Raw genomic sequence first — 14,250 nt, forward strand, 5'->3', positions numbered from 1 at the left:
ATCTGGATTACACCAACCCTCTTCTTCTATGCATGTATATGAAGAGCTCAATTGGGCATTTAGCTTAGCATAATATTGATGTGCTTCTCTCTCTCTCTCTCTCTCTCTCTCTTTTTTGTGTGTGTGTGGATAGCAATAAAGTATATAATCATTATATTAATCATATGCATTAGATTCTAAGTACTCAACATTAGATCATTTGTCAGTGGAAATAATGTGCTAAACAATAGGATATCTCTACGAGAAATATGTTTCTGATCTTTAGAATACCATATTTAGTCCTACGATATCATATTTTATCAATACATGTAAATATCTCCAAACAAATTCGAGAGAATCGATTATATCACGTTGAGTTTATATAATACTGGTAAACTTGCGAATCTTAAACTTATATTGTAAAGTCTTAAGTCAATGATAACGATGATAACAATAATAATAAATTACAACGTCTCGATTTAAGCTAGTTAAACAAGAACCATTTTGAGTAATGATAACAATGATAATGAATTGCTTTATTCATGCTTTGAGTAAATAAATCTTAAATGAGGAAACCTTAAAATGAAAAAAAAAAATGATCTATTGATTGAGAAAAAAAAAAGAAGAAATTTCAAAAATGATAAAAAGGTAAAATTTTGATATGTACTTAATAAATTAATTTTTAAAGGTGCTAATTAGTTTAGCTGAACTCGAATCGAAAATAAATATTAATTTTTGAAGGATATATATATATATATATATATATATTTATGTATTTCAAAATATATATTATTTATATTTTGGGTGGGGATTCAGTGACACAGTCTTGTGTTGCCATTTACTTAGCCCACCAATTAATGGGAATAATTGATTAATCAAATCCCACTAACTTCAATCCAAGTTGGCTTTTAATAAATATTTGGAAGATTATAAAAAAGAAAATAAATAAAAAAAATAGTGATTAAAGAATAGAGAAATCAGTGTGTGGTGGATAGAATAGCCTCAAGCCATTTCCCAAAGGCCTTCGGAGGGCAATAAAACCCACTTCTCATTCCTCTCCAGCTTGCAAACACCCACTTCCCTCCTCCTCTGCTGCCCATTGTCCCCTTCCTGTCACTTCTCCCTCGACGGGACTGGGGACTCCGGCGGCTGCTCCGCTTCAAATGTGAGTTCTCCCTCTCCAATCTCGTCTCTTGATTCTTGTCTAGGCTAACACGGTGTTCCCGACGTTTCTTGTTGTCTCGGTGTCGATGCTTGCCTGTCTTTTCTCCTTGGTTATAGGTTTTCCACGCATGGGATCGGCGAAAGATTCTTCTTTGAGTCCTCTGGGTTGTGTCCTTTTGGTTTCGGTGTGGGTTTTCGTTGAAAAGTTCAAATCTTGAAGCTTTATGAGTCGATTTTTTGGGTTTCTTGATGTTTATGGATGATCCTTCCATAGCCAAGTCGGCGACCACTTTCTCTGAAAAGTTCCGACTAAAAAGGGGAAAAGATGGTTTCTTGAAACCGATACTTCTGCGTTCTGGCTACTCGTTTCGTCTTCCCTGACCCATCCTGCTCTTTTTGTCGATCCTGCTGGTTTTTTTTGGAGGGTTTGTGTATATGGCACCAACTTGCTTTTCATTTTGTTGGGATTATATAGTGTTTACGACATCAAGATTCGAGCTGCATGTAATGGAGGGCAAGTCTGATCACCGCAATTGAGAGAAACCAGTTGGATTTCTGATCTAGTCGGAGGTAGACTTACCTGTGAAGTAAGAAACTAGTTTGTGGTTCAGATTTCTCATTGTTTAGGGGTTTGGAGAGTGATCACCATGCAAACATCGATGTTCTTCGAGAATCATGGAGTTGGGCGGCTACTGGTTTCACAGACCCCTCAGACTACTCTGGTTCCTTGGTTGGTTGGATCTCAACCGATATATGGTGAGCCTCTTAGCCAGATGAAGCCAATAACTGGGGACCATATCAGTGTGGAGGAACAGCTACCAGCTGTGTCACGACAAGTGAATCATGTTATAGACTTAAGCAAGGAGCGAGGTTCAGGGTTCAAAATCCCAGAGAAAGGTGGTAATGGTACGGTTAGCTTCTCAATATTCCCAGGTACTGTGTTTCTTGCACTGCCTTCCTTTCTCAATATTCCAAGTCTTTTTGTTGTTTTGGTTTTACTTCTCCAAGTAAATTACTTTACTTTGACACCTAAAACATGGGCGTGGCTAGTGAGATGTTTTGTAACTCGAATCATGATTTATTCATAAAATAGGGGATGATAGCTGCAACGAGGCATCTCCCATTAGTTGCTGGATTTATGCTGGCTGAAATTTGGACCTAAGAGCTTGTGTAAGATGTTAACTAAATGGGCTTCCCTTTTGGCACCGTGAATCCACATTTTCGTAAACAAGACAAGGTGAGAGATGAATGTTTATTGGAAAACAGGCCTATAAGAACATGTAGAACCATAGACAAAACTTAAGGGATTTCATATGTGGTGTTTAAGTTACAAAAACACATAAATATTTCCAATGTATAGTAGCAAAACTATAGTAGGAAATGAATCACTGAAGAACAAAGAAAGGGGTCAATTATGACAAGCAATCATTCTATCGAGATTCGAGAACATAAACATGTGTATAAGCTGCAATAGAAGTGTAAGTAAAAAAATTCAAAGTGGGATATCTTTCAGACAACTATTATCTTCATATATTATAAAAGCTTAATGTCCCATTTATCTCTCTCTTTTATACGATGTGTCTAATCAAATTTGTTGAGGAACCCACAGTACATCCTCATTATTTTCCAGAAGTTTCTTCTGAGGTTCATATCATATGATGTTTCTATCTACTGATGCTGTTTAACGTGAATCTGACCAAACTTTTTTTCTACTTCAGATTTCAAGGATTTAATAAAAGAGCAGAAGATTCAGCAACATTTGATGCCCTTCTCTCTACAGCCATCATTACCAGAAAATCCAAATTGTTTCGAACAGGGTTTTGGTCAGTCCATGGTAGGTTGTTTTTTTGTTTTCGTGCTCTAATCTCTTGTAAAAATAGTTGTTTATAATTTTACTAATTATATTCACAATGGCATGGAATCTTTTTCTCACTTTTTCTTATACCGGTGTAGGTTTGTCCCAGTAGCTCTTATGTTGACCAGTTCTATGGCTTATATGCAACTTATGGAACCCAAGCAATGGTTGGTTTCCCTATTTCGTGCTTTGTATGACTAAAGATTTCAATTTTCTTTCCTTTGGTCTTTTCTTGAATGGGAGAAACCATTTCAACTTTATAAATTGTCTACTAATTCAATAAGTTGAGTAGGTTTGATTGAAGTATATGTTAATCTGAGTAAATACCATTAAGCTTTTTGGTCTAGAAGGTTTGTATGTGGTGCTTCTAGAACTAGGAAATAATTCAGGTGTTGAGACTGAGACCTTGAGTTTTCAGATATTTGACTTGAGAGCTTTTTGAATCTGATGAGTCAATACAGAACTTGCTACAGAAGTCATCTGAGCACTTTCCATATGAAGGGCAAGAAATGGAATTCTTGTCCATTTTTAGAGAAATCGTTGGATAGACATCTTAGTAAGGGTGAGGATGTACTGATGTGGCTAGGAGCTCCCGAATTGGAAATGTTGGTAGTTTTTTCCCGAGTAGGTGTCTTAAGTGACTGCATTACTGTTATATGTACTATGGTACATGCTATGCTAACAAGTGGCACACGATGAGCATCCGTGACTAGTATTTGAAATCAGCCTTAAATGTAGCCAAGTTACTATTACATGAAAAAATGTTGACTCAGATTTTAGTTGGAGAAATGATGATCTTGCAGATTTCTGTTTGTTGTATGTACAAAATGAAAGATTCCAAAGAGGTGAACTAATCTTGATAAATGTGTCTAGCAAATAAACTGATAGAGCCGTGAAGGTATTTCTTGTGTTTTGTAGGCTAGTATGGATGAAATCACTAGATGAAAGCTTCATCCTTATCAGTGGAATATAGAAAAATTGCAACACTGTAGAAAACCTAATCAATATTGATCTAATACTTCATAAAGTAGAGTAACTGGTATTTGAAGCCATTTGTAGTCATCTTGTAGAAAGTTCCAGTGCTCGTGTCTTCATTTTGATCAGCACAATATAGAAAATTTTGCATCAGTGGAGGAGCCTGAGCAATATTGACCTAACACTTAGTAGATTGCCTGGTATTTAAAGCCGTTGGTAATCATCTCTTGGACACTTCTGGTGCTTGTTAAAATGTGATTCTATGGAATACTATGCTTATTGTCATCAAGGTAGCTGGCTATTGGACAAGTCACAGGTTGGTTTTGGAACTCCTAGCACTGGGTGGCCTGTGTAAAATTGTAACAAAAGTCTATGTTTTATAAGATCACCACATTTGGGAACATTTATTCTGTAAGCTTGTTGACTTCAGGGCACTTCTAATTTATAGGTTAAACCTAAATGTTATTAGATGTTTAGATATGCTCCATGAGAGTTTGCATAAGATGACAAGAACCTTGTTACTTTTTGGAAGCAAAATCTTTTTCTAAAAACACTTGATCTCACTTAAACTGGTCTTTTCTAGAAAGAACTAGCAATGACCTTATTATTTTTAATCAATGATGGTGCATGGCTGAACATAGTAGAAAAATGAAAAGATAAAGCAATGAGAACTTATTATTTGGCAAATTTACTATGTCATATTTCCCCTTGTTTTCTCAACAGATGATCTTTGAAACTTCCTCAATCATGAACATGGTGCAACCTAGTTGTTAGTAGTTGTATCAAGAATTATGTGATTGTGAATCCCTCGTATTCATTTTGCAGAATGGGCGTATGCTTTTACCAATGGATATGACAACTGAAGGACCGATCTATGTGAATGCAAAACAGTTCCATGCAATTCTTCGTCGCCGCAAATCCCGTGCTAAAGCTCAGAAAGAGAACAAGTCGATTAAAGTTAGGAAGGTATGTGTCTACTGCACAGTACAAAAATCCTTGTTGCAATAGAAGTGAATTTCCCAGTATGTTTTGTTTCATAATCTGTGACCATAAGAGCAGCTATTAATATATATATTTTTAGTTATCTGTTCTAGCGGACATTATCAGTCTTTTTAAGAGTACTTTGATATTCGCCGGTAGCTCCTTTCAGATGCCATTAGGTGACCAACTGTTGTGGGACTCCTCCAGTTTGTCCCCCTTGTAACGGCTAAGAAAATCATCATATGATTATTATGGGAGGCATCATCCTTACTGTTATTTGATTGAATGGCCTGCATATGTATGGACTAAGGGCGTATCATTGGAATTTCCTTTCTGCAGTCATATTTGCTTATTGGGATTTCTTTTCTGCAGCCATATTTGCATGAGTCGCGTCACCTTCATGCTATGCGTCGAATGAGGGGCTGTGGTGGTCGCTTTTTGAACTCGAAAAAGGAATGCAGCGGACAGGGCGGAAATGGTGGTTGCAAAGTGAAAGACGGGTTGCCTCCTCGTCCTGCCACATTTGCAAGGTCTGAAATTCTGCAGTCTGATAGCTTAAATCTGAACTCAGCAAGCGGTGGTTCGAGTGCATCAGGATCCGAGGTGACAAGCGTGTATGCTCAGGAAGACGTTGATGACTTCCACATCGCTGAACATTTGTGCCCATCTGTTTTCCAGTCTCATTTAATTATGATGAACGGAGGACAAGGAACCAGTAACCATAGCAAATGGGGTGCAGCAGCTGATAGCTGCTGTGATCTCCTCAAAGTCCGATGAGATCAATACCAGGGAGGGGTGGTTGAGAGTTGTGGTACTTGTTAGCTTGAGAGCAGTGCTGCAACCTATTCATTCCCTTCCAGGACTTGACACAACCAGATGGAAGAAATGGCCACTGGTTAGATCTGGATCGCGGATCAACCTTGGCTTTATTTGGTTGGGCAATTCATTCTTGGCTTATCCGCATCGGGGCCTTCAAAATCATCTAACTGTTCCTAGTAAGTCTAGCAGACTTGTGGCAGTGACGATGATGAAAGTCCTCGATGCGCTGTAATGGGGCTTGTCCCTGTCTTTGCTGGTACACTTTATGAAGAACAACCACCGTATCTGTGGATTCAGATAACCATGAACATTGTACATATCGGAGCTTGTTTGGTTGAAGTGTTGTGTGCTCCGTACCGTTCTATTTATGATTGGAAACTACTTTTGTTAGCTTTTTTATTTTTATTTTTGAGATTGCTTTATCTACGTAATGCTTCAACTGTGGTGAATCTTTCTTCCTTTGTCTATTTGTGTCCCCCCCTGCTTGCTTGCTTGCTTGCTTCTTGGATCACAAGACCTGTTGCTTTGCGTTAGGTGAAAGGCTTTCACCCTTGTTGACTTTTGACATGATGCGTCAACAACAGCATTACATGACTTTCAATTTGTTCAGATTATTTATTATTAATGCCATTATACGCCCACTTGGTATTACTTGTGCATCACCGACGATGGATCACCTCACAGTGGTGAATATGCTCCACAAATTTCTGATGTTAGAAAAGCATTTGATCATTTTGAACACAAATTGATAATAGACTCGATAACTCTTTTTACACGATCATTTCTGATAAATGGCGATTTCTCCTGAATTCTCGAAAAATATTCTTTGATACAACAGCGTTAACACAAAAGAATCATGCTTGCCAATGGTCCATTTATCCATCTATCTATTCAGACAGCAACAGAATGAAATGTCTCATTCATCAACTATCTTAAAAGGAATAGTAGCACGTCCATCAGACTTCGCATCCAAAATAGATGAGCAAATATCAAGCAACTACATCAAAAATGGCAGACACAAGTCTGAATAAGCATGTAGGAAATTAGATTGAAAAAGGCAAAAAAAGACAACCTCTGTATAGGTAGACTCCTTTTTCTTGCATGCATAATTCTAAGGCCTCAAGCGCTCTGATTCTATCAGATGTAAATGAGGTAGAAGGGAACAAAAAATGAGTACAGAATACCACAGTAAAGCTGATGCCATCTTTAACTTAAAAAGAGTAACTTTAGATGGACTTTACATTCATCGTATTCGGCAACTGTTGTCCATAACACAATTTACAATGGCGAAAAAAGAAAGAATCTTCAGCTTTCGGAGTTTGCAACTTCCTGAATTTTGGCTTCTTTAACTTCTAAGAGTAACTTTAGATGGACTCCACAGTCATCATATTCAGCCACTGTTGTCCATGACACAATTTACAATGGCGAAATTAGAAAGAATCTTCAGCTTCTGGAGTTTGCAACTTGCTCGATTTTACCATCCAAGCGTGTACCTCACCGAGGGGCATGAAGCACAGTAAGATAGAAAGGGTGCCCATGAGCCGTACCAGAAGATGACATGCCAGCTATTCCTTCCTCAAGTGGCTTTACCTCCCAGTGCAATTCATAGTTTGACAAATCGTATGTACCAGCTGCAAATAGACAGATCTTAAGGGAAATTTCAGTTGTACACAATGGTTCCAACTTTAGTTTAGTAGAGCTCATCGCACACCAAACAAAGGGTGATAAAGTGTCAACTGATGATTTTTTGGGTCGATTCCCATGGACGCTGGAGAGAACTTTCATGTCATTAACCAAGGATATGTCATGCCACCCTCCTTCATTTTCAGCAGAATCAGAAAGCTTAACTCCATCACTTGACTGGTTTTTCTCGGGCAATGTATCATAGGTGGTCAGTCTGATGATAACAGCAGCATCAGAGCAACTGTGGATTCTCAAGTGAAAGTTAGCTTCACAGAACGAACCGGAGAAATCATGATTAATCATTCGGGGACCATTCATTTGCCAAGATAATGGACACCTGCTGCTAATACTGGACACAAGGATAAGAAATGCATCAGTTATTTCAAGATTCTAAAAGCTCAGTAAAGTCAGAAGCCAACAAGGTTCTAATCTTGCCTGCAATGACATGCATGGTAGGATAATAACTTTGGTTGCATTCCTGGCTCAAAGACAGGACCATTTCCCTGCATCTTTGAGATCAAGATGAAATCAACAATGCTTGAATCTCCCTGAACCACACAAAGTACAAGTCAGGTCATACAAAATTACAAGGAGAGCCATATGAGAGTAAAATCAACCATTTACAATGTCTATGCCCAAAATTAAATATAAGTGATATAACATGAGAGATTATTCATATCAATGGATTTGCAGAAAATCAAAACTTCTTTCCATAATATGTATGGAGTTTCATGGAGGATACCAAAAATTATTATTAGAAATAGAAGACATAATGCTTTATCCACTAAAACCATAACAACAATAAGCCGCAATATCCCAACTATTTGGAGCTGGCTATACCCTCCACCTATTGCACCACTAGTACTAATCATCTCACCTGGAGCAACCCTTCAATATGTGCTAGACCCTCCACCTCTTGCACCACTAGTACTAATCATCTCACCTGGAGCAACCCTTCAATATGTGCATGGATTCACACATTCACACATATGTACACATAAAATTCAAAATATGTATATTACAAATACAATACATCATTTATTACAACAGATATATATATATATATATATATATATATATATATATATATATATATATATATATATATATATATGTTTTTGTGTGCATGCACACACACAAACACATGTGTGTTCCATGTCTGCACATGTATATAATATACGAAATGGACTTGCTCACTAGAAAGAACCTTACTATTTTTACCATTGAACATAATCCAGATAATAAACTTGGTCCTTGAAAAAAAAGTAAAATCAACTATGTTACATCCTCGAACTATCCTTACAACTATCAAATGTATATCCAAAGTATAGGGTCATTTCCATGTCCGGTAAATTTAATTTTGTTATATCACATGTTCGATCCCTTGATTATATCAAATTTTTTAGTCCACCCAACATAAATAACTGAGTGGGTTAAGTAATGTCGGGTAGGGTTTGCCATTTCGGATACCGGACCCGTCTCAGAGATTTGTCGGGTCGATACATATTGGTCTATACCGGTGTACCTACACATGGTTCGTTGAGGCGTGCCGACGGGGACTCGAGCAATCCACATCTCAATCACCAACCGTACCTATCTATATCACCCATACCATATCGACATGGGCGGTACAACAAACCTTGATGTCGGGTAGATTACTAATTTAGCTTTGAGTGATATAACCATTCATAATGAAACAAACACATCTGATACAAGAATTATGAAGGTTCGACTTCTACTGACCTTCGCTGACTTTCCCTGATGAAATCTTTCATGCTGATGAAATTCAGCCAAAGGTGACCTTGATTCATCAATCATTGCTTCTTTGCAACTGTGAGAAATCATCAGTAGGTCACTTCCTTGCAAAGTAACCTCTCCTTCAGTATTTATAACTTTTCGACAATCCTGAAGAATGAGTAAAATTTACAAAAAAAAAAAAAATCAACTGTTCATCATGATTGTATAGATGGTACATAAAAACTTTTTCAGTGATCCTAAAAGATCAAGTTTTAAACTGCTCAAATGTTTGCAGACTCAAATTTTTTGCACCCAAGAGTTGATAACATAATTACTTAAACTTGTTGTACTAATCATTTTTGGATGTGAACTAAAGTTTGCAAACCTTAAGCTTAAAGAAGCTTGACAATGCCTGACCAGCAAGTAATGTTTGAACAGGTTGCATAGAAAGCGATTCTGGCAATGCTAATATTTCCCATAGATTGCCAACACATGACAACTGATTGAGGGAGAAAGTCTCTGACTTTGTCCTGTTCAAAATATCCATACGCACAAAGTACTCTTCCAAGCTTGATGCGCAGGGAGAGATCTGGAATGATACATCTAATGATGGTAATACCTGAAAAAATTTAACTAACAATTATGTCAAAATTTTCAATTGCATAAATCTGCAACACTTTAAGATAAGTAACTGGAATTAGCATGAGTTATGCCAAATATAACGAAACAGAATGCATCAGGTAAAGGTTTCTTGGATTGCAGACCTTTGGATTAGATGATTCTTCAGCAACAAAATATCAGAATACTTCATGGAAGTCTTTCCAACCAAACATAAGTCAGAAGGGTCATTGCATAACCTTGTACCACTAGTATGTTGCAAAATGAACATTTATAACATTTATCTATATTTTATAATATCATCTAATTTTCTACTGGTTGCTATTTATTATCTTCCAATCCCTGTTTAACAAAAACTGAGGTAGCATCCTTTCCCCAATTAAACTCAATTCATGATTGAAGCTACTTCATATTCATGTGAAAATCTGTACCCATTCTCCAAAACTTCCTTCTTGACATGAATCTCTAAGGTTCGCATTCATAATTCCAAATATTGCAGTATACTGCTTGTAATTTTCATAGTACTTCTAAAAGTATATTAAGGACTACTATACCAATATTGGTCCAGTAAGATTCCAATATTGGTACAGTTATGAGTACTGAATTTTAAGTACTTGCTGGCATCTCATTTACAGTTCCAGTAAATAGAATTGCCTGCCAGTCCCTTTTTACATAAACTGCTTGCTTCCTTTCAAAAAGGACTCTTCCCATTTAGCACTGTAGTCTTTCACATGCTTCCTTTTGGTCAATGCTATACAATATCACCTACTTATATCCAGCTAAAACATAAACATGTTAACTCATAAACTCACTGCTACCACATTGAACTCTTAAATCAACCAACTAAATATACCATTGACTTCAAAGTAACATCTAAATGTTGAAAGAAAATTTATATTTCATCCGAATTCCTTTAAGTAACCTGTATAGAATTTGGGGATTCAAGAAATTTTTTAAAATTAATTGATCACAGGATACATTCAACTCTTTTTCACTAAAAACCGAACCAGTTCAGGAAGATATTAATAAGAATAATTTCCATAAAATGATTGCAGGTGGTAGTGAATAACTTCAAAATAGAACCTTGATCTGATTGGTACCAGACCAAGCTTAACCAAATATATCTCTAGGTTGTTCAAGAAAAGCTTTAACTGGTTAAGTTTCATGTCCACTTCGCATCAAGCAATACTCGTATTCAGGTTTCAGGAAAAAAAAAACCAAAATGAAAAAATTTTTGTTCCCTCTGGAAACATCATGACACCTGCAAACCCAAAACCAGCCAGCCAATTTGTTATATGGGTTTCAGTGGAAAACCTTCTCCACCTGAAGTGCCATGTCAAATCAGCTGATCCGACACTACTACAATGAAGGCCAGAACCCTACCTAACACATGGCCCATTTGCTGCCCCATATATTACTTATGAATAGCAATCATTTAAATGCTGAATTTAACATATATGTGACAATATTATTGGTCATCCATAGCTAGCGACATCAGGTACACAGAAATCTTAGAAGTTATAAGTTATTATTGTATATACACATCTCAAATCTATATATGAACATGCACACTATACATATTAAGTTGCATTTGCTACCTCCAAGTCATGATGCATGCGCAGTATACGATATTTCATGTCACTAGAACAACTTGCCACTTCGTAGTATATTGAGATGTACAAAGAAATCCTTCCACTAAGACCAGCATGAAACCAAAGAGGCCATGTGAAATTAGTTCCACCTTGAATTGTGGCATCCTGTAATGATAAGGTAAAAAAATTATAACTAACCATTTAACACTTGATGATTTATATAGAGTACAGTGCAAGTAACCACTTTCACATGATTAATTACTTCTACTCACATCTGGAAATGAAAACAAAAGGTTCTTAAACTTCAGCATAACATTTGCTGGTGTCTCCTTACTCCCAGAACTCTTCTGCTTTTCAAGGCACTCAGGGAAATCCATTTCTAGATCTTCCATATTCCCAGGAATGAGATATCTTGGATGACTGATCTTCATTTTAATATTCTGCGGATTTAAGATGTCCAAACAAGTCACAACTAAACTAACCAGAAAACCAATGCCAGGAATATGCATTGACATACAAACAGTATATTAAAATTCAACAGTTGCAGCTAGCCACATGCCCACATGCCCCAGTACAAGATTTTTAAGGAGAAAACTAGCATATTGCACCGAAGCCAGATAACATGTTATTAAAAGAACTGACATAAGATTGCAAGACCAGCTGGCAGGTGGAATACAATCAGAGAGTAATTAAACAGACCTTTACAGAAAATTCTGATTGGTTATGAAGCTCAAGCAATAGAAGCCTTAAATCACCAACAAATACTTTCTTTGGTAGGTGCTGAATACATGCATCAAGTTTTGGTAGGCCCTGAAGATGAAAAACAAAAAGTTATTACCTTAAACATTCCTGAATTAGAAAAATGAGGACAAGAAGTAACCTTAATCACAATAAAACTCAGGTTATGGCTTAAAGAACGCCTAGCTCTTCTCCCTTTCTTCTCTTTGTTCTTCGAATCAAACTCAAAGTACTGATAACCAACCACAATATCTGACAGAGTCCATCTCACTCCACTAATTTTCAGTAAGCCTTCGATCTTTGGACTAACTTCTAATTGTATCTAAGAGTCAATACAAGGGCAACATTTAGAAAATCAACCAAACTTATCAGAAACATAAAATAAAATTACTATACAAGCCTATTCCAAAGGCTCAACAGATGTATGATGCAGGGCAGGGAACTAACCAATTACATATACTGAGCCACGAACCAGAAATGTCAAAAAAAACTATAGGTTTGAAGTCTAGAAATTTTTACATTACACATGAATTATATTGAGTAGAACAAAGTTGCAAATTCAAATGTCCATTATGCCCATAAAAATACCTGTTAGGCTTTGCTTTTGTATACCTCACCTTCATACTAGGAACAAATATGTGGGAAGTGAATGACACAATTTATCCATACAGTAGGAAACATCTACATACTCGCTCATCACACTTAAAATGTCAAGATTATGAAAATAAAATAAGTGATAGTATATCCAGCAATTTTGCTAAGATTTGCATGCATGTCTGTATTTCTTAATGAATTCCCAAACAAAATTCTTTAGGTACTCCCCACGCTTCTGATGGTAAGAACATTCATTATTACGAAGCCATAAAATTATGAACACTAACACTACCTCAAAACAAAGGTAGTAGTACTAACTATATCATAGCATCATTTGCATGATTCGGACTTGAATACCTTAATTTTTTAAATCAATTATTAATTGATCAATGTACAGTATAAAAACAATCAAAACACCATCATGCCATGCTACTGAATGATGTGAACCAAATTGTGATTTTCTCTTTGAGGTACATACAAAATTTATTATTAACATCTTTGGTGAAAATATAACTAACAAAATAATCATTCATGTCAGAATTAGGATCATTCACAAATTTATAGAGGCTTAGATAGTATTGAACCATGGAACAAAGAATCTTTCCAGTTTAACAAACTGCTTAATAGGCAGGAAAAATCTGAGAAAAAAGACATAATTCAAATGAAAATATATAAGCATCATGCACCTAAAATATAATTAATATGAAGCAACACATTAAAAACTAACCTATAACCACTGTAAACCTCAGCTAGGAAAAAACAACATTCCACTAATTTATCATATTTCTGTACATCAAATGTGAAGACATAAAAATTGAGAAAAACTAAAAAGTTAAATGAACATATGTTTGACTTCAAGGTCACATTCTGAAACTAATTTCTCTAAGAATTAAAGTAAAACATAAAATCTCAGAGTCAGCATCAACTCTGACATCAAATTCAAATTCTGAAAAAAAATATTAATTAAAATCAACGAAAAACTTGGGGGATCAGAGTTACTGGTCAAAAGTCACATAAGGATGGGAAAATGAAATGAAACATTCAGTTTGTGACTATGCACATACATGATTGTAGTGGATCTCATGTCTAGAAAATTGTATAGTCTACCAAATGGAGCTAGATATTAAGATTTCAATTGTACCCTATCCTGTGTGGCACTAGAATAATGTAGGTTCATTTTGATCAAGACCACAAGATCCACTGGTGACCATGATAAATCATTAACATATCAGCACAAGTAACAACCTAACCCTTTCCAGTCTAAATGAAGAACCACGATAGGCAACAAGAACATCAAAAAGAGTTGGTGGGAAAGTGAACCTATATACTAGAAGGAACAAGCTTCGTATTTCTTCATGGCCTTAGCCAAATCATTTGATCACCAATAGACAGTATACGTCATACATTAGATATATTTAATGTAAAAAATTAATCCTCTCTCAGACCAAAAATGATAATTATTGAAACAATACCAAGAAACAGTTAATAAGAAACTTCATATCATGCTTCAGCACA

General features: G+C 36.1%; 2 protein-coding genes across 5 annotated transcripts in view; one reads left to right on the forward strand and one right to left on the reverse strand.

The window, feature by feature from the left end:
- The first annotated feature begins 989 nt into the window (after nucleotides 1-989).
- On the forward strand, nucleotides 990-6,163 carry LOC135611285 (nuclear transcription factor Y subunit A-8-like). Of its 2 annotated transcripts, XM_065106896.1 has the most exons (6): nucleotides 990-1,144; nucleotides 1,619-2,076; nucleotides 2,862-2,977; nucleotides 3,097-3,165; nucleotides 4,799-4,939; nucleotides 5,327-6,163. In XM_065106896.1, exons 2-6 carry the CDS (start codon nucleotides 1,791-1,793, stop codon nucleotides 5,729-5,731), a joined length of 1,017 nt encoding a protein of 338 aa, XP_064962968.1. In that variant the 5' UTR covers nucleotides 990-1,144; nucleotides 1,619-1,790; the 3' UTR covers nucleotides 5,732-6,163. The 2 variants fall into 2 exon arrangements, with proteins under 2 accessions (XP_064962968.1, XP_064962970.1); XM_065106898.1 differs by lacking the exon at nucleotides 3,097-3,165.
- A 780-nt stretch (nucleotides 6,164-6,943) lies between these two features.
- The window catches only part of LOC135611286 (uncharacterized), a 29,962-nt gene continuing 22,655 nt past the window's right edge, over nucleotides 6,944-14,250 (reverse strand). For all 3 annotated transcript variants that reach the window (XM_065106901.1, XM_065106899.1, XM_065106900.1), the window contains exons 22-29: nucleotides 12,284-12,463; nucleotides 12,103-12,213; nucleotides 11,676-11,843; nucleotides 11,410-11,568; nucleotides 9,579-9,812; nucleotides 9,200-9,361; nucleotides 7,892-8,004; nucleotides 6,944-7,805 (exon numbers count right to left, since the gene is read on the reverse strand). In XM_065106901.1, the coding sequence (XP_064962973.1) occupies nucleotides 7,268-7,805; nucleotides 7,892-8,004; nucleotides 9,200-9,361; nucleotides 9,579-9,812; nucleotides 11,410-11,568; nucleotides 11,676-11,843; nucleotides 12,103-12,213; nucleotides 12,284-12,463 (1,665 nt within the window). In that variant the 3' untranslated portion in view covers nucleotides 6,944-7,267. The remainder of the gene's footprint in view (nucleotides 7,806-7,891; nucleotides 8,005-9,199; nucleotides 9,362-9,578; nucleotides 9,813-11,409; nucleotides 11,569-11,675; nucleotides 11,844-12,102; nucleotides 12,214-12,283; nucleotides 12,464-14,250) is intronic.

Source organism: Musa acuminata, chromosome BXJ2-4, assembly GCF_036884655.1.
Source record: "Musa acuminata AAA Group cultivar baxijiao chromosome BXJ2-4, Cavendish_Baxijiao_AAA, whole genome shotgun sequence".
NCBI classification, from domain to species: Eukaryota; Viridiplantae; Streptophyta; class Magnoliopsida; order Zingiberales; family Musaceae; genus Musa; species Musa acuminata.

Bases quoted from the DNA above. Each gene is read 5' to 3' on its own strand.
- LOC135611285 (XM_065106896.1), top strand. From the start codon at position 1,791: ATGCAAACATCGATGTTCTTCGAGAATCATGGAGTTGGGCGGCTACTG. The intron at 2,077-2,861 runs GTACTGTGTTTC...TTTCTACTTCAG, and splicing joins TAGCTTCTCAATATTCCCAG to ATTTCAAGGATTTAATAAAA. The intron at 4,940-5,326 runs GTATGTGTCTAC...TCTTTTCTGCAG, and splicing joins AGTCGATTAAAGTTAGGAAG to CCATATTTGCATGAGTCGCG.